Raw genomic sequence first — 20,191 nt, 5'->3', positions numbered from 1 at the left:
AATCAAGCACTCTACGAAATGCGCTATTAAAGTACACGTGATACAATTACAAAATAATAATTTATAAATACTAATAATTTATAGAAGAGTAATTTAAGTGATCCACAATGGGAGAAATATTTGTTTATTACACATAGTTTAGCAGTTGTATAGAAATGTGCGATTATCTTCCTTTCCACTTCTATGCAGTCATATTTGCATCTTTCCGCATTGCTTTCGCCTTGTGGAATCGAGAAAAACCTGCTGCACGCTCTGCTTCGAATGACAGTTTACTGTGCAACTCTGCTGCATTCTGGGAAAAAATTTTAAAGGCTTAAAATGAACGGGGGTTCATTGAGCAATAAAGTAAAAGTAAATACCTTGAAATAGTCATAGCCGCCAAGTGAAGTGCACCATAGAGATACACCTTCATCGATTGAACATTGGAGATCAGTTGAGTAAATAGTTTAATAGACGGCCACATTGAAACTAGAGTGTAGAGGAAAGCCATGTTTCCCGCGCTAGTAGGGTGGTACTTCAACAGAAGGCGCTGCTGTCGGTGTAACGTAACTAATCTAGACGTAAGAATGTAAGAAATAGGTACAGGCTATAAGTAAAAGTTATAAGGTGTCACTTTAACTGAAATTTTCCTGCAAAAGTTTCAAGACGTATTTTGACATTATTTCACCAAGGTGAATACCATTAGAGCTGGGTCGTATCCGATAATCCACTTCATGAATGTTAATCTGGGCACGTTACGATGCGGCTTTAGGGTTCATTTTTTTCATTTTTGCCCTAAAGCACCATCGTTATGAGTCCAAATCTAGTGGATTCTAGACTAAGCCGCATATATAATGGTATCAATAAAACAGGTGAGATATTCTCATAATACATCATGAGACGTCTGCAGGAAATTTTCGGTTAAAATGCCACTGCCAATACGTTTACATGCGAAACATCTTCCGAAAGAAGAAAATCGTTTTCCGCTGTCGTGTTTACATGTTAAGATCTGAAGCGGATTTGCTAGCTCAGTTAAATATGGCGCCTGCAAAACAGCTGTTCAGTTTCTGATTTAGTCAGCCCAATCGCTATTTCTGTTAATTAGACGGGGTGTAGAAAGCTTCAGTCTATTCTATTTCTACTTATCCTTCATTTTATAGAAAGCGACTCGATCCATATTAGCCAAAAATTTTTAAAAACAAGACGAAAACTGATAGCCCAAATACGTTGCAAAACCGACAGCGTTTACATGGTAGAGGAACTCTTTTTTTTATTGGGTTTGGATGGGGCTGGCAGCGGCACAATACGTCGCTCTGGAGCCTACAGAAAAGTTAAAAAACAGAATTAGGAGATAGCAGAACAATAAAAGCAGGCGATAAAACAGTGACTGTGAAAAACTGATACAAGGCGAAAAAATGCGAAGAAAAATATAAAAACAAACGGCCGGTGATGCTAGTAAAGCGCATAGTAAAAACACAGGCACAATTAAAAAACACGGCGACAGTCTGGTTTCTGTTCACACGAGATAAAAAACACAACTAGCGACAGTATGGTGGCTGTTCGCAACACTGACAGGGGACATACAACACTAAACACCCACGTAGAACAGCATTTAGAGGCGACACGGCGGCAGATTGGGGGAACTCGATTGCGGAGCTGGAAAACCGGCAACTAGAAGCGGATTCCCAGAACTGGTTTTGAAGTGTTTACATGACCATCCAGAAGCGGTATCTGGAAATCGGTTAATGAAATCCGGTTTTGGAAGCCCCATGCAAACAGGGTGTTTATCACTTTTATTTATTACCTGTACGTACTTCTTTCAGTCTTACGTCTAGATTAGTTAAGTTATATCGACTGTAACGCCTTCTGTTGGCGTACCACCCTATCAGCGTGGGAAACATGGTTTTCCTGTACCCTCTAGTTTTAATATGGGCGTCTATTAGACCATTTAGTCATCTGCTCTCCAGGTTCGTTCGATGTATGTGTGGCTCTACGCTGCACTTCATCTGGCGGCTATGACTATTTCAAGGTATTTTCTGTTACTTTATTTGCCTGTGCACTCCGTTCTGTTTTAAGCCTTTAAAAATATTCCCAGTTTTTATCCTTTTCTGTTCGTACACACGATCTTGTTCCACTGTGTCTTCTTCGATGCTTCTTCCTTTAGATGGTTTGTTACCATAGTTGCTACTTACCGCTCTACTAGCCGATGGTAAGCAACGTTTGGTAGCCTGTTGCGAGGATTAATTTGTCTTTAAATTCTTTTAGCAACATTTATTTTAAATTAGCGCAGCTTAGAACCTTGCCCTTAAATCTGTAATCTACTACAATTACATCTTCGCTTTTCCTTTTCTTTTACAAAAATATGAGGAAACCTTGATCAAGTGAAAAACGTTATTTATAATAAAAATAACTTTGCAGCCGAGACTGTCTCTTTATATAATTATGAAAATCGGCTGCTGTACCAATCAGCCTATAATGGAATAGAGTGTCCACCCCCTTAGCTGAGTGGTCAGCGCATGTAACTGCCATGCGTCAGGCCCGGGTTCTATTTCTGGCCATGTCGAATATTTTCTCCGCTTGGGACTAGATGTTGTTTGTCCGCATCATCATTTCATCATTATCGATAAACAAATCGTCTGATGTGGCGTCAACAGGAAAGACTTGCAAGTCGGTGGCCGAACTTCCGCAGGCGGGGACACACGGTCATCAATGTCGTACAATCATTTCATTTCATGGAATGGAATAAGCTTTACAACGTTATTTGGTGGTCTTTATACAATGAAGAGCCAAAGAAACTGGTATACCTGCCTAATATAGTGCAGGGCCCCCGCGAGCACGCACAAATGCCGCAACAGGACGTGGCATGGATTGGACTAATGTCTGAAGTAGTGCTGGAGGGAACTAAAACCATGAATCCTGCAGGACTGTCCGTAAATCCGGAAGAGTAGCAGGGGGTGGAGATCTCTTGCAAGGCATCCCAGATATGCTCAATAATGTTCATGTCTGGGGCGTTTGATGGCCAGCGGGGGGTTCAAGCTCATAACAGTGTTCCTGGAGACACTCTGTACCAATTCTGGACGTGTGGGGTGTCGCATTGTCCTACTGGAATTGCCCAAGTTCGTCGAAATGCACAGTCGACATGAATGGATGCAGGTGATCCGACAGGATTTTTATGTACGTGTCACCTGACAGAGTCTTATCTAGACGTATCAGGAGTCCCACATCACTCCAGCCGCACACGCTCTACACCATTACAGAGCCTCCACCAGCTTGAACAGTTCCCTGCTGACACGCAGGGTCCATGGATTCATGAGGTTGTCACCATACTCGTACATGTGCATCCACTCGATACAATTTAAACGAGACTCGTCCGACCACGCAACATGTTTCCAGTTATCAACAGTCAGATGTCGTTGTTGACGGGCCCAGGCGAGGCGTAAAGCTTTGAGATGTGCAGTCATCAAGAGTACATAAGAATGGGCCTTCTGCTCCGAAAGCCCATATCAGTGATGTTTCAATGAATGGTTTACACACTGACACATTTAAATTTGCGGCAATCTGCGAAAGGGTTGCACTTCCGTCATGTTGACCGATTCTTTTCAGTCGTTGTTCGTCCCATTCTTGCAAGATCTTTTTCCGGCGGCAGCAATGTTGGAGATTTGATGTTTCACCGGATTCCTGAAATTCACAATACACTCTTGAAGTGGTCATACTGGAAAATCCACATTTCACCTCTTGTTCGCACTGACGGCACTTTGAACACCACGTTCAAACTCACTTAAATCTTGATAACCTGTCATTGTAGCAGCAGTAACCCATCTAACAACTGCGCCAGACACTTGTCTTATATAAGCGTTACCGATCGCAGCGCCGTATCTGCCTTTTAAATATCTCTGTATTTTAATACACATGCCTTTGGCCCTTCAGTGTACTTCCCATGTCCCCTGAGAGGCACAAAAGACAAATCACGACAGTTAAAAGCTGCAATTCGCAATAAACAGAAACTGCAGCTGGTGCAGCGTACTACCACAAAATGCCAGAAGCGCACAGAGGTGTTACGATACGACGGGCGTTTGAAAAGTCCGTGCAAAGTCCGAGAGATGGCACCACCGGCGCGTATCGAGGTCATGTTTAGTTAGTAGCATCTTTGGAAAAGACGCACAGCAAGTTTAAGCCATTTTGGTCTTTTTCTTTGTGTTTGGCATTCGTGTGAATCAAGAAAGTAGAGTGATTGTCAAAAAGTGGACGAAAAAGAATTTCGTGTGGTGATTCAACATTACTTTATAAAAGGCAGAACGCCTCAGGCGACTAAAGAGAAGCTTGATAAACATTACGGTGACTCTGTACCTTCGATTAGAACAGTTTATAAGTGGTTTCAAAATTTTCGGAGTGGCCATATGGATACAAGTGATGCTGACCGTTCTGGACGCCCTGTGGAGGTTACAACTCCAGAAATCATTGATAAAATCCATGATATGGTGATGGATGACAGAAGAGTTAAGGTGCATGAGATTGGTAGTGCTGTGGGAATCTCGAATGAACGGGTACATAATATTTTGTATAAACATTTGCATATGAGAAAGCTACCCGCAAGATGGGTACCGCGATTGCTCATGCTTGACCAAAAACGGAATCGTGTGAAGTGTTGCAAGGATGGTTTGCAGCTGTTTAGGAAGAATCTGCAGGACTTTAAGCGTCGTTTCGTCACCTTGGATGAAACATGGATACATTACTATATTCCTGGGACCAAATAACAATCAAAATAATTGGTTACCAAGGGAGATGCTGCACCAAAAAAAGCGAAGACCATTCCTTTGGCTGGAAAGGTTATGGCGACTGTGGTTTGGGATTCGCAAGGGATAATCCTCATTGACTATCTGGAAATAGTAAAACTATTACAGGTGCATATTATTCATCGTTATTGGACCGTTTGAAAATCGAGCTGCAAGAAAAACACAGGCGATTGGACCTCAAAAAAGTCCTTTTCCATCACGACAATGGACCTAAGCAGTTGTGATCGCAAAATTATTGGAAGTAGGATTCCAACTCGTTTCACATCCCCTCTATTCTCCAGACTTGGTTCCCTCGGACTACTATTTGATCCACAATTTGAAGCAGGTGATTGCAGCAACTGATAGCTATTTTGCAGACTTGGACAATTCCTAATATTCGGAAGGGATCAACAAATTACACTACTGGCCATTAAAGTTGCTACACCACGAAGATGACGTGCTACAGACGCGAAATTTAACCGACAGGAATACTATGCTGTGATATGCAAATGATTAGCTTTTCAGAGCATTCACACAAGGTTGACGCCGGTGGCGACACCTACAACGTGCTGACATGAGGAAGGTTTCCAACCGATTTCTCATACACAAACAGCAGTTGACCGGCGTTGCCTGGTGAAACGTTGTTGTGATGCCTCGTGTAAGGAGGAGAAAGTCGTACCATCACATTTCCGACTTTGATAAAGGTCAGATTGTAGCCTATCGTGGTTGCGGTTTATCGTATTGCGACCTTGCTGCTCGCGTTGGTCGAGATCCAATGACTGTTAGCAGAACATGGAATCGGTGGTTTGAGGAGGGTAATACGGAACGCCGTGCTGGATCCCAATGGCCTCGTATCACTAGCAGTCAAGATGACAGGCATATTATCCGCATGGCTGTAACGGATCGTGCAGCCACGTCTCGATCCCTGAGGCAACAGAAGGGGGACGTCTGCAAGACAACAACCATTTGCACGAACAGTTCGACGACGTCTACAGCAGTGTGGACTATCAGCTCGGAAACCATGGCTGCGGTTACCCTCGACGCTGCATCACAGACAGGATTGCCTGCGATGGTGTACTCAACAACGAACCTGGGTACACTAATGGCAAAACATCATTTTTTCGGATGAATCCAGGTTCTGTTTACAGCATCATGATGGTGACATCCGTATTTGGCGACATCGCGGTGAGCGCACATTGGAAGCGTGTATTCGTCACCGCTATACTGGAGTATACCCGGCGTGATGGAATGGGGTGCCACTGGTTATACGTCTCGGTCACCTCTTGTTCACACTGACGGCACTTTGAACAGTAGACGTTACATTTCAGATGTATTACGACCCGTGGCTCTACCCTTCATTCGATCCCTGCAAAACCCTACATTTCAGCAGGATAATGCACGACCGCATGTTGCAAGTCCTGTACGAGCCTTTCTGGATACAGAAAATGTTCGACTGCTGCCCTGGCCAGCACATTCTCCAAATCTCACACCAATTGAAATCGTCTGGTCAATGGTGGCCGAGCAACTGGCTCGTCACAATAAGCCAGTCACTACTCTTGATGAACTGTGGTACTGTGTTGAAGCTGCATAGGCAGCTGTACCTGTACACTCCATCCAAGCTCTGTTTGACTCATTGCCCAGGCGTATCAAGGTCGTTATTACGGCCAGAGGTGGTTGTTCTGGGTACTGATTTCTCAGGATCCATGCACCCAATTTGCGTGAAAATGTAATCACATGTCAGTTCTAGTATAATATATTTGTCCAATGAATACCCGTTTAGCATCTGCATTTCTTCTTGGTGTAGCAATTTTAATGGCCAATAGTGTAGAACAGCTTTGGAGAAGTGTATAAATCTAAAAGGAGACTATGTCGAAAAATAAAATAGGTTTACCCCAAGCACGTAAGTAGTTTTTATTTTTGCACGGACTTTTCAAACGCCCCTCGTATATTCCCAAGAACGCAGTAAAGAAGTACAGTTGGTGGTAAGTAAGCTTCCCATAGTTAGGTGGAAGACTGTTTACGTACCGAGGCGGCACTCCTGTGGGACGGCGGCGCTGGAGCGCAGCACGCTCATGCAGGTCTGGCCGTGCTGGCGGTAGAAGGCGTCGTCGCGGGGCAGGCTCAGCGGCAGGCAGTTGCGGTGGCCGCGGTCCGAGCCGCAGCAGTCCGGGTCCGTCTGCGTGAACGACGCTGCCAACACACACCAAAAGGCCGAGTCACCGCAAACGTGAAGACATCGTGTTACGCACAATTCTGGAGGTACCCTCGTTTGGTGAAAGGTGGCAACAAGTGCACCCAGGAACATTGTCTAACACGGTCGTTTTGGTGATCCACGTATTATGATGTACGGAGGCATACTGTTGCATGGGCGTACTGACCTCGAAATGTTTGAACGCGGTTCACACACCAGTCAAAATTCCTGTCACACTGTACTCCTTCCCAGCATGTCTCTTCTCAGGGGTACGCCGGCTAATGTGGCCGAGCGGTTCTAGGCGCTACAATCTGGAACCGCGCGACCGCTACGGTTGCAGGTTAGAATCCTGCCTCGGGTATGGATGTGTGTGATGTCCTTAGGTTAGTTAGATTTAAGTAGTTCTAAGTTCTAGGGGACTGATGACCTCAGCAGGTAAGTCCCATAGTGCTCAGAGCCATTTGAACCATTTTCTCAGGGGTACAGTCCGGTTTGAGTGCATTTTTATGGATCACAATAGGCAATTTCATCTAACAGCTCAGGTGCAGGAGCTCTTTGGAACTTCAGGATATTCGGGGATTGGACAGACGTGCTCGTTCTCCCGACTTAAATGCCGCCGAGCGCGTGTGGGGTGCGGTGTGCAACCCGTCCACATGTACCTGCGACGATTAGCAGTTGTCAGCCGCACTGATGGGAGAGTAGAACGCCTTACCACAAGAATTCCTTACCAAACTTTGCAGAGCATGCATTGCCTTCCGTGGTGATCACACTCCCTATTAACCCAATTGAAATTTTACATTGCTGCTAAACTATCATAAATTTTAGTGCTCCAAATATTACTCCAAGTTCGTCATAATTTATAGCTTAAGCATTAGTTAATCGCAATTATTAATTTTCCAATGCTCTGTTACGTGCCTAATTAAGTACAAAATGTCCTGTTTTATATCCTATAATGACAAGTTTACTGCTCAAAATGTTACTGGAAAGAAAGTCATAGTTTATGGTATGCATTACATAGAAATTATTATTACAAATATTATCACGCTAAAAGTATTTTACACCCGAAAGCGGTAAAGCCTTCTGTTATTACAATACAGGGTGTACCAATAAGACTCATCAGATTTTAAAAAATCGTAACTATTATGTTATTTGAGATATGTGTGTGAACAATGTACTGTTGAAAAAGCAAACTCTCGAGTTTTACATGGTTCCCACTAGGTAGCAGCAATGTGCGCCCACTTCTGTAAAATGGTGTCAGGACAACAGAGAGCGTTTTGTGTTCTACGTTTTGCGCAGTGCGAGTCAGTAACTGGTCAACGTAACTTTCGTGCTAGGTATGGCGGGGAGCCTTCTACAGCACAGAGCATTAGACGATGGCATGAACAATTGCGAGAAACAGGTTGTCTACATAAAGGCAAATCGCCAGGCCGTCCCCAAGTGTCTGACACAGATGTAAAACGCATCCACCATTGTTTCATTAGTCCGCATGGTTTTAATGATATTAAAAAAAAAATCGGTATAACCCCATTTTACAGTACCGATACTCGTTTGGTAAATATTACGGTACGTAACTGGAACAAATATTACGAAAATGCATAGAGGTTCAAAAATGGTTCAAATGGCTCTGAGCACTATGGGACTCAACTGCTGAGGTCATTAGTCCCCTAGAACTTAGAACTAGTTAAACCTAACTAACCTAAGGACATCACAACCATCCATGCCCCTATGCAGGATTCGGACCTGCGACCGTAGCGGTCTTGCGGTTCCAGACTGCAGCGCCTTTAACCGCACGGCAACTTCGGCCGGCTTGCATAGAGGTACTTCATAATCATCTGTTACTTGAGAATGGTAGAATAGTCGAAACTGCAATTCTAAATTAATATATCTACATCTACATGACCACTCTACAGTTCACACTTAACTGCCTAGCTCTCTTCTTCGAACCCCTTTCACACTTCTCCGTTGTCTTAAAGCGTGTCACATAGAGTGATCGAGAGTGAAGCGAGAGTGAATGGGTGTCATTTTGTAACTTAGCTCCTGACTGTTGATAACATAGCCCTTTTACCACATTCGTTTCTTTTATTATTTGTCAGAGCATGATAACCTCGGCATTGAACGCCTGTAGTTTCTTAAAACAATGATATGTGTTAATAGAGATTTCACTTGTCAGCTGGAATTGGTTTATATTTTCTTTTTTCTTTGTAGCTTTTTCCTCGATGAGTCGCTTGCTGAACTTCTCAGTGAAGTGACCAACAGTAGTCCCTCATCATGTTGGTGTTCCAGCGGCATTGATAGCGTTTCTCCATCACTAGTTTTGGATGAATCAATAAACAGGCTCCAGTCTTCCTTTTTGTATTCAATACCAAACTCATTCATCAGACTGGGAATGTCTGAGCAGAACACTAAATAACCTTCTTGTTGAAAAACTTGGAAAATTGCTGCTCTCTCTTTCTATACATATATATGCTGGTTCCAACTGCCAATAAGTTCTTTTCTTTTAATCTACAGCCAAGCAATTCAGCTTTTTATTCCGTTGAGCTCAGATCCCTAACCAAATCGTTAAGCTCGGACTGAGTAAACAATTTGGGCTCTAGATTTCTGTATTACAATGGAATTTATCATCATCTGGTTAATCTAAATGAGATTGTACATCAGAAAATACTTCTGTTGGAATAGAATTTAAATCATCTGGTGGTTCAGGAACTGGCAAATATACACCACATCCTACTGGTCAGATGGCTAACGGAAGGTTAGAGTGGCTTATTACCTTGTTTTTCGAATTATTACCAGTAATATCAACAGTGCAAAAGTAGCAATCATCGTAATGATTTCTTGGCTCCCTCCATATCATAGGAACAGCAAATCTAAAGGCTTTTTCCCCTTTTTGGACCATTTTCTCAGATCTTCAACACACACATAACACACCTTATGCAGCACCCAAGATTTATCCTGATCACCAAGTTTAGATCCAAAGTATGATAGCTAAACCTTTTTCACGAAGTCTGTAATGTTTCTTTGGTGTTTTTTAATCACAAATTCACCACAAATATAACAAAAACTGTCAGCAGAGTTTTCACAACCACAATTAGACATTGTGCTGAGCACATGTACAGGAAACAGGAAAGTGAGGTTAGGTTAACAGTAAACAAAACACCATCTGTTAACACAAAAATAGGATTGACTTTTTTTTTGCCAGCAAATGTTTTTCAGCAGTGCTACCAACGTAATCTACATTCATTACACCTCCTTTTAAAATTATTTCAACTATATAAAAGCTGTTAAATTCCTTAAAAACCGCTTAATTTAATAAATTTAACTGTAAAATGTGAAGAAATGGTGGGTGATACAGTTTTTTAAGTATAATGTTTGGATTTCCCACCTTAAAAAACGTAAGAATAAGGCATTTTCAGCAAGAAAGTTTTTCCATCGTTGGCCTATGTTATTTATCTACCGTTCCACTCTCTAGCAGCATGTAAAAAAAAATGGACACTTAAATCTTTCTGTACGAGTTCTGCTTTGTCTTCTTTTATTGTGATGATCTTTTCTCCCTACATAGGCTGGCGACAATGAAATATTTTCACATGCTGAGGTGAAATATTTAATAAAAAAAAACCAGGTGGGAAGTGTCGTTTTTAAAGCACTGCAGAACTGCGGACGCACGTAAATATGAAAATAAGTTTACAGATTAGTCTTCTGACAAGAGATGATAAGGTGAAATACGAAAAACATGCGCATAACTATCGTTGTGATTTACATAGTAAGCAGTGAATCAGATCTCATTTGGTGGAAACGGCACGGTTTCGTGGTGATTCAGTTCAACGAAAATCATATTCTTCATTTTTTTAAGCTTAGGAATCTGGTAGCACAATCGAGTAGTACATACAATATGTTTTCAAGTAACTCAGTTCGTATTTAACGTGCCCTAGAAGACGAATGGGTAGCTTTAAGAGATGAAATAGTGAAGGCAGCAGATGATCGATTATGTAAAAATACAAGACCTAGTAGAAATCCTTGTATAACACAAGAGATATTGAATTTAACTGATGAAAGAAGAAAATGTAAAAATTCGGCAAGTGAAGCAGGTGAAAGGTAATAAAAACGTTTAAAAAATCAAATTCACAGGAAGTGTAGAATGGCTAAGCAGGAAGGGCTAAAGGACAAATGTAAGGATTTAGAAGCATATTTCACTCGGGGAAAGATAGGTACCGCCTACAGGAAAATTCAAAGAGGCCTTTGGGGAAAAGGGAAGCAGCTGTATGACTATCAAGAGCTCAGATGGAAAACCAGTCCTAAGCGAACAAGGGAAAGCTGAAAGGTGGAAGGAGTATATAGAGAGACTATACAACGGAGCTGTACTAGAAGGTAATATTACAGAAAGGGAAGTGGGCATAGGTGAAGAAGAGCTGGGAGATATGATAGTGCTAGAAGAACCTGACAGAGCTCTGAAAGATCTAAGGTGAAACAAGGGCTGATAGCCTCGGGAGAGCCAGCCATGACAAAACTCTTCCATCTGGTTTGCAAGATGTATGAGACAGACGAAATATCCCAGACTTTCGTTCTTTCTGCAACAGTGTTCTGACCGTTTTGTGTTCCGAGGGGGATCAGTTCTGTCGTTTGCTAATTTATTTGGTATAAATTACTTGATCTCTCAGCAACAAAAAATTCTGAGCTAATAACAGGCATCAAAACGGATACAGGGTTAGTGAACACAGGGTTGTCGTAGCGAGACTGAATATTGTAACTCCAAAATCCTCCAAAAATAAACGAAAAATATACCCATTCAAAACAGGAGATAGTAATTCACTTACGCCTTCCTCAGAGACAATCTCCACTCCTTAAAAATAAACAATGTACCGGTAAGTGTAGACCAGATGTGGTTTGAAGTCAAAGAAATAGTATCGACAGCAAATAAATAAACAGACGTCGGAGCAGATCCCCCTTGGTGCACAAAACCGGTCAGAACTGTGCAGAAACAGCAAAAAAAAGCAAGCCAAATTTAAACGAAAGCAAAATCTCCAGTATTTGGCGATCTTTTACAGAAGCTCGTATTTAGCGCGGAGATGTTTTTAATAGTTTCCACAACAAAACTTTGTCTCGAAACCTGGCAGAAAATCCAAAAAGTTCTGGTCGTAAGTTAAGTATGCCAGCAGCAGGACATAATCAATACCTTCTCTGCGCTGGCTGTGGTGGCCGAGCGGTTCTAGGCGCTACAGTCTGGAACCGCGCGAGCGCTACGGTCGCAGGTTCGAATTCTGCCTCGGGCATGGATGTGTGTGCGACCGCTACGGTCGCAGGTTCGAATCCTGCCTCGGGCATGGATGTGTGTGTTGTCCTTAGGTTAGTTAGGTTTAAGTAGTTCTAAGTTCTAGGGGACTTATGACCTCAGCAGTTGAGTCCCATAGTGCTCAGAGCCATTTGAACCATTTGAACCATGGATGTGTGTGATGTCCTTAGGTAGTTAGGTTTAAGTAGTTCTAAGTTCTAGGGGACTGATGACCTTAGAAGTTAAGTCCCATAGTGCTCAGAGCCATTTGAACCATTTGAACCTTCTCTGTGCGATAGCATTGGAAGTACTATCGATGACAATGCTGCTAAAGCAGAGTTACTAAACACAGCCTTGCGAGATATCTTCACCAAAGAAAACGAAGTAAATATTCCAGAATTCGAATCAAGAGTAGTTGCCAACATGAGCAACTTAGAAATACACATCCTCGGAGTAGTGAGGCAACTAAAATCACTTAATAAAAGCAAGTCTTCCAGTCCAGACTGTATACCAATTAGTTCCCTTTCAGACTATATTGATTTAATAGCTCCATACTTAACGATAACATACAACCCCTCGCTCGATGAAAGGTTCTTACCCAAAGACTGGAAAGTTGCACAGGTCACATCAGTATTCAAAAGGGGCACTAGGAGTAGTCCACTAAATTACAGGCCCATATCATCAACGTCGATATGCAGCAGGATTTTGGAACATACATTGTGTTCGAATAATATGAATTACCACGAAACAACGGCAAAAAAATTGGAAATTAGTGGTAAGGTCTTATGGGACCAAACTGCTGAGGTCATCGGTCCCTAAGCTTACACACTATTTAATCTAACTCAAACTAACTTGCGCTAAGGACGACACACACGCCCTTGCCCGAGGGAGGACTCGAACCTCCGACGAAAGGAGCCGCGCGGACCGTGACAAGACGCCCTTAAGACCGCGCGGCTACCCCGCGGGGCGAAAACAACGGTCTATTCACACACAGTTTAGAAAACATCGTTCTTGTGAAACACAACTAGCTAGCTCTTAACTCACACGAAGTGTTGGGTGCTGTTGACAAGATATTTCAAATTGATTACGTATTTATAGATTTCCAGAAGGCTTTTGACACTATACCTCACAAGCGGCTTGTCGTCAAATTACGTGCTATTGGAACATAGTCTCAGATATGTGACGGGATTCGCCATTTCAAGTCAGAGAGGTCAAAGTTCGAAGTAACTGACGGAAAGTCGTCGAGTGAAGCAGAAGTGATTCCTGGCTTTCCCCAAGGTAGTGTTATACGCTCTCTGCTGTTCCTTATCTATAAACGTTTTAGGAGACAATCCGAGCAGCTGTCTCAGGTTGTTTTCAGATGATGCTATCGTTTATCGTCTAATAAAGTCATGATAAGGTCAAAACAAACTGCAAAACGTAAAAAAGATATCTGTATGATGACAAAATTGGCAATGGACCCTAAATAATGAAAAGCGTGAGGTCATCCATATGAGTGCTGAAAGAAATCCGTTAAACTTCGGTTACATGATAAATCAATCAAATCTAAAGGCCGTAAATCCAACTAAGTACTTAGGAATTACCATTACGAACAACTTAAATTGGAAAGAACACGAAAAGAATGTTGTGGGGAAGGCGAACCAAAGACTGCGATTTATTGGCAGAACACTTAGGAGATGCAGCAGTCTACTAAAGAGACTGCGTACACTCTTTTGGAGTACTGCTCCGCTGTGTGGGATCCTTGCCAGATAACATTAACAGAGTACATCGAGAAAGTTCAAAGAAGATCAGCATGTTTTATACTATCGAGAAATTGGGGAGAGAGTGTCATTGACACAATACAGGGTTTGGAGTGGAAATCGTTAAAACAAAGACGTTTTTCATTGCGGCAAAATCTTCTCACGAAATTTCAGTCACCAATTTTCTCCTTAGAATTCTAAAATATTCTGTTGACGCCCACCTACATAGGGAGAAACGATCATTGTAATAGAATAAGGGAAACCAGAGCTCGCACGGAAAGATGTAGGTGTTGGTTTTTTACGGGTGCTGTTCGAGATTGGAATAATAGAGAATTATTGTGAAGGTTGTTCGGTGAACCCTGTGCCAGGGACTGAAGTGTGATTTGTAGATTATCCATGTGGATGTGGATATAGATATAGACTTCAAGAAGAATGTAACATTTCCAGCCACAAAGAAAGCAGCTGCTAACAGGTGTGAAAATTACCGAACTATCAGCTTAATAAGACACGGCTGCAAAATACTAACACGAATTCTTTACCGAAGATTGGAAAAATTGGTGGAAGCCGACCTTGGGAAAGATCAGTTTGGATCCCGGAGAAATGTAGGAAAACGTGAGCCAACACTGATCCTCCAACTTATCTTAGAAGATAGGTTAAGCGAACACAAATGGCTCTGAGCACTATGGGACTTAACATCTGTGGTCATCAGTCCCCTAGAACTTAGAACTACTTAAACCTAACTAACCTAAGGACATCACACACATCCATGCCCGAGGCAGGATTCGAACCTGCGACCGTAGCAGTCCCGCGGTTCCGGACTGAAGCGCCTAGAAACGCACGGCCACCGCGGCCGGCTTAAGCGAAAACAAACCCACGTTTATAGCATTTGTAGACTTAGAGAAAACTTTTGACAGTGTTGACTGGAATACTCTTTGAAATTCTGAAAGTAGTAGGGGTAAAATATAGGAAGCGAAATGTTTACAACTTCTACAGAAACCAGAAGGCTGTTATAAGAGTCGAGGGACATATTCGGAGACATCAAGGAATCACCAATTTAGTATTGGAAGTAAGAATTGGGGGGGGAGGGGGGGGGGGGAGAATGCATGCACAGGTAGCGTGGAGAGCTGCATCAAACCAGTCTTTGGACTGAGGACAACAAAACAAGTTGGTGTTTATGTTTCAGCGCTGTTCAGTTACAATAATGCAGTAATGAGGTGTAGTGTTTTGATTAACATATACAATATGTTACCTCTGAAAATTTAATGACTCGCTCTTGTGCTGAAAGTATTTTGTAGCATGTTGCAGCTTATGTGCTTCCTTCTTAGTCTAGTTCGTGCCGTAAAAGAGTTTGTGTTACACATACAAGCACTTGTGAAACTGGTTTTAAATTAGCGGAAAGTATATCAAGTGCTATGTGGATATGTATCAGGCAACACGTAAGCGAAGTGGACTGCGCTTGCGTCAGGAGGGAGCCAGATGTCGGGAGAGTAGTGGGGCAGCGGAATGAGGGGAAGGCGGCGGGCGCGGCATATGTGAAGCGGGAGAGGCATATGTGAGAGCGCCGGCCAGACGGATGCCACCTCCTTGCTGCTGCTGCTGCCCTGTGCGCTAGTCGGGCGAGCGTGTGTGGTGTGGCGCGTGTGACACGCGCATCGTCCGCGGGGAGGGGACAGCTCACACACGCCACACATGTGAAAGCGTGTGTGCAGCGGAGTGGCCCGCGCACGTGCTCACCAGACTGTGTCCGCGCCGTCTTCTTTTTTCCTTGCAGAGGCAGAGAGGCACGTGCCCCAACGCTTGGCGCTTGCTGGGCTACTTGCCAGTTTGTTCTCTCGTTAAGGCGAGAACGTGCAGCGAATATTTGTTGTTTTTTGGACTTCCTACTATTTTCGATCTTCTCTCTTTTTCTACATTACACTCCTTTCTTTTAGAACCGGAACGCCTAAGTATCTCATGCGTTTTTCAAACTTTTTTATTTTGAATTTCTATGTTTTGTTCTTCAAGAGTTCACGAAATTAAGATGTTATATAACAAATTCAACGCATCACTGGATTTGCAAATTTTTTTTTGATAGAAACAATCTTCTGTATCTAGTGGAATAGTACTTCGCTGTATAACATAGTACAGATAATAAGTACAACGTAATATATATGTGTGTGTGGGGAGAGGGGGGGGGGGTAATTTTTAGCTGAATTAAGCAATCGTATGAATTTTATCGTATATTGAATTGTGTTGAATTTTTCATGTCATTTATTGCATAAATCGCTCTTTTCCGCCACTCTCTGTGTTCAAAACGTTTCTGTCCTCCATTAACATATCATTGGAGTCTATTGGAGACACACACAGTTCTAACCTACTCCAAATTGCGTACGATATTTATTGCCTATTTTCTGCAACAGTAGAGCGTGCACAGGACCAAAAACAAATCTATATGAACTGGTTGGGTGCTTTAGATAATGTTTAACTACTACGTTTGCTGTCCATCTTCCTTAAACACTGTCGCCCCTTTTTTTATTGTAAATTTGCTGATCATTTTGTTGTTCTTTTAATTACTTGTTTACTGTTCATGTTGATGTTCTTTTATTGCTGATTTTAATGTTCACTTAACTGTTCGCCTTACTGTTTACTTTATTGTTGCTTTTACTGGTTCTCCATACAGAGTATGGTTCAAATGGCTCTGAGCACTATGGGACTCAACTGCTGAGGTTATTAGTCCCCTAGAACTTAGAACTAGTTAAACCTAACTAACCTAAGGACATCACAAACATCCATGCCCGAGGCAGGATTCGAACCTGCGACCGTAGCGGTCTTGCGGTTCCAGACTGCAGCGCCTTTAACCGCACGGCCACTTCGGCCGGCCCATACAGAGTATTTGCACTGGCACTTCACAGTCCAGTGCATTGCTTATTGTACTGTTCATTTTACTGCATATTTCACATTTACTTTATAGCCAATATACTTAAAACGATGTACTTGGTTTCTCAGCTGGTGTAGAGTACGTGGTGGTAATACCCCGCAATGTTCAGTTTTTCTATCATTGTGGTCAATGAGGGGTAGTTTTCCCCGCAATTTCAAATTGAAGTCATGGGCGGGTTGTTACCTGTAAACCATCCAAATTCCAGCATTGTCTCATAATTAATTGTAGAGAGATTTATAATTTAGCTAAAGCAAAGATCGCGGAGTTTTACCCCGAAAAACGGGGGACAAGTTACCCAACACAATGCTGAATTGAAATGTAAATTTGATTGTAATGAATGCTTAAAATACTTGTACAAAAACAATATTTTCTCTTCCACGAAAGGAGGAATAGTAGGGTAACCTAAAAGAGTTCAATTACTTAGGCTAAGCTATCTAGGTGCCAAGTAAATCCTAGTAAATATTGTACTTTGTTAGGCGCTCTGAGTCTTCTTGAAGTCCCAGCTCTTCTTCTTCTTCTTCTTCTTCTTCTTCTTCGGATACTTCTTCGCCAAATACTAAGTTTATATATACATCATAGCTACTCTCATAATGTGAGAAGTCTGAATTTGACTCTAAAGAATAATCGCTGGTTATTTGTTCTGTTTTCTTCCTTTTTGGCACTTATGAAGCCTTCTTATGTTGTTTTGTTTCTATAGCATGCTCTTTTCTTCCTTTGGCACGTCCCTTCTTCTCAATAGCAAGCTTTTCTTTTCCCATGCATTCTCCTTCCACTTGTTCTTTATTGGCACAGATTTCAATACTTTGTCGGAATATTTTCCCTAAATCTTTATTTTAGGCAGTGGAATTATATCCTCATGTGAGATAATCTCACAAAATATGTGCTGAATGTCATCTTTTGCGGCGGTTATCATTGAAGAACTCTTGGAGGTACATGGATTTAACCCAGAACACCTATGAGGATTTGTCTCATTTGGCCATTTTCTGACAAATTTGCCGTTGTTGATTTTGGGGACGAACTGGAACAATTATTTTGACACCAAAGTGAAGCTCAAACGCAGTAGTGTCAACGGGTAATTCGTTGAATCTCCTTTTCAAACCCCGAATTATATTATGTTCAACTAAAACATCAGAAAAGTTAGATGTAAGAAGTAAAATACAGTCGTATCTCATTTTCTCTCCTCTGGAGCGACCTGCCGGGGCGAACAAGTTACAACAGTCAATAAGATAAATGTGCTACCTGATGATCAATTCCTGTATCGATGGCAGTCAGTTCAAAAACTGGATGCGGTTTTTAATCCCACACGGGGCATTAGACCCACCTAACCTAATTTAAATGCCCATTGTACCGCACATGTCCAAGAGCTTATGGCAAAGGATAAATAAATCTATTTTGATGTATATTTTCTTTTGCCTTTCAAAAACGACTTCTAGAAAAATAAGTTTCTGTATAAAAAAAATGATGCTCCTTAACTTCGAACGAGAATGAATGTCAGCAACTCAATACAATAAGTGCATTGCTATGAAAAGTCGCAACACAGAAGTGAGAAAGCGAAATCAGTTTCAACAATGCAAGTGATTGTGTATTATCACTCAGATACACATCTAGATCCTAGAGACTAAAAATATGAGGGAAACACTGAATTTTCTGTAACTGAAAATGTTTTTATTTCATAAAAGGGAATGCGTATATAGCAGTTGTTCGTAACAGCACATACAGCAAATACAGATGGCATTTACTACGCAAAAAATGGAAAAGAACATTACTGAAATGTGCACTCTATAAAGGATTACTGGGAGAGCAAACTTATGCTCTCTATGGCTAGTACGAAACGACTAACTGGTTCACGATCCATGCACAGCCCTAGTTGTAAGCTACCTATCTTCCAGGGCCAAAAAATAATTTTCAATATTTCATTTAATTACTGACCTAATTAAAAAATCTACCATTTAAGAGGTAAAATCTTATGTGGAGGTGTAACACAGTAAGACAAATATTACAGTTATATACTGTACAATTTGTACTGAAACCAGATGGCAGTTATAAGAGTCGAGAGGCATGAAAGGAAAGCAGTGGCTGAGAAGGGAGTGAGACAGGGTTCTAGCCTATCCACGATGTTATTCAATCTGTATATTGAGCAAGTAGTAAAGTAAACAAAAGAATAATTTGGATTTGGAATTAAAATCCATGGAGAAGAAATAAAAACTATGAGGTTTGCCGATGACATTGTAATTCTGTCAGAGACAGCAAAGGTCCTGGAAGAGCAGTTGAACGGAATGGACAGTGTCTTGAAAGGAGGATATGATATGAACAACAACAAAAGCAAAACGAGGATAATGGAATGTAGTCGAATTAAATCGGGTGATGCTGAGGGAATTAGATTAGGAAATGAGACAAAGTAGTAAAGGAGTTTTGCTATTTGGGGAGCAAAATAACTGATGATGGTCGAAGTAGAGAGGATATAAAATGTAGACTGGCAATGGCAAGGAAAGCGTTCCTGAAGAAGAGAAATTTGTTAACATTGAGTATTGATTTAAGTGCCAGGAAGTCGTTTCTGAAAATATTTGTATGGAGTGTAGCCATGTATGGAAGTGAAACATGGACGATAAATAGTTTAGACAAGAAGAGAATAGAAGCTTTCGAAATGTGGTGCTACAGAAGAATGCTGAAGATTAGATGGGTAGGAGGTATTGAACAGAATTGGGAAGAAGAGGAGTTCGTGGCACAACTTGACTAGAAGAAGGGATCAGTTGGTAGGACATGTTCTGAGGCATCAAGGGATCACCAATTTGGTACTGGAGGGCAGCGTAGAGGGTAAAAATCGTAGAGGGAGACCAAGAGATGAATACGCTAAGCAGATTCGGAAGGATGTAGGTTGCAGTAGTTATTCGGAGACGAAGAGGCTTGCACAGGATAGAGTAGCTTGGAGAGCTTCATCAAACCAGTCTCTGAACTGAAGGCCACAACAGCAACAGCAAACTGAACATATGGCTTCAGGCAGCGTAACGCACAGCTCGAGAATTACCCAGACCACATTCATTCAGTATTTGAGAATGAGAGTACTTAGTAACTTCCAACAAACTTTTACGAAAATTTTCTCGCTGCTGCTGCCCATAAAATGATGAAAGGAAAAAATATCTCTTACTACATTTTTGTTTTTCATGTAGTGAAACTTCAGCATCAGGTATGAAGATTAATTTAATACTTCTTTGCTACTAACTGTAACAGCAACATATTTTTAGACAGTATCCACACTGAATATATTAGGTGTACTTCCACTGCTTTTTGTCGACGTTCGAGACTTTATTCTGGAAAATGTTCAAAAAATTT

General features: G+C 41.8%; 1 protein-coding gene across 1 annotated transcript in view; it reads right to left on the bottom strand.

The window, feature by feature from the left end:
- Nucleotides 1–20,191, bottom strand: part of LOC126235371 (peroxidase-like) — a 184,284-nt gene that overhangs the window by 73,997 nt on the left and 90,096 nt on the right. The window contains exon 6 of the mRNA XM_049944093.1: nucleotides 6,777–6,941. Coding sequence (XP_049800050.1) covers nucleotides 6,777–6,941 — 165 coding nt within the window. The remainder of the gene's footprint in view (nucleotides 1–6,776; nucleotides 6,942–20,191) is intronic.

The sequence above is a fragment of the Schistocerca nitens genome, chromosome 2 (genome assembly GCF_023898315.1).
Source record: "Schistocerca nitens isolate TAMUIC-IGC-003100 chromosome 2, iqSchNite1.1, whole genome shotgun sequence".
In the NCBI taxonomy this organism is placed as follows: domain Eukaryota; kingdom Metazoa; phylum Arthropoda; class Insecta; order Orthoptera; family Acrididae; genus Schistocerca; species Schistocerca nitens.
This window is presented reverse-complemented; position numbering and strand designations above follow the sequence as displayed.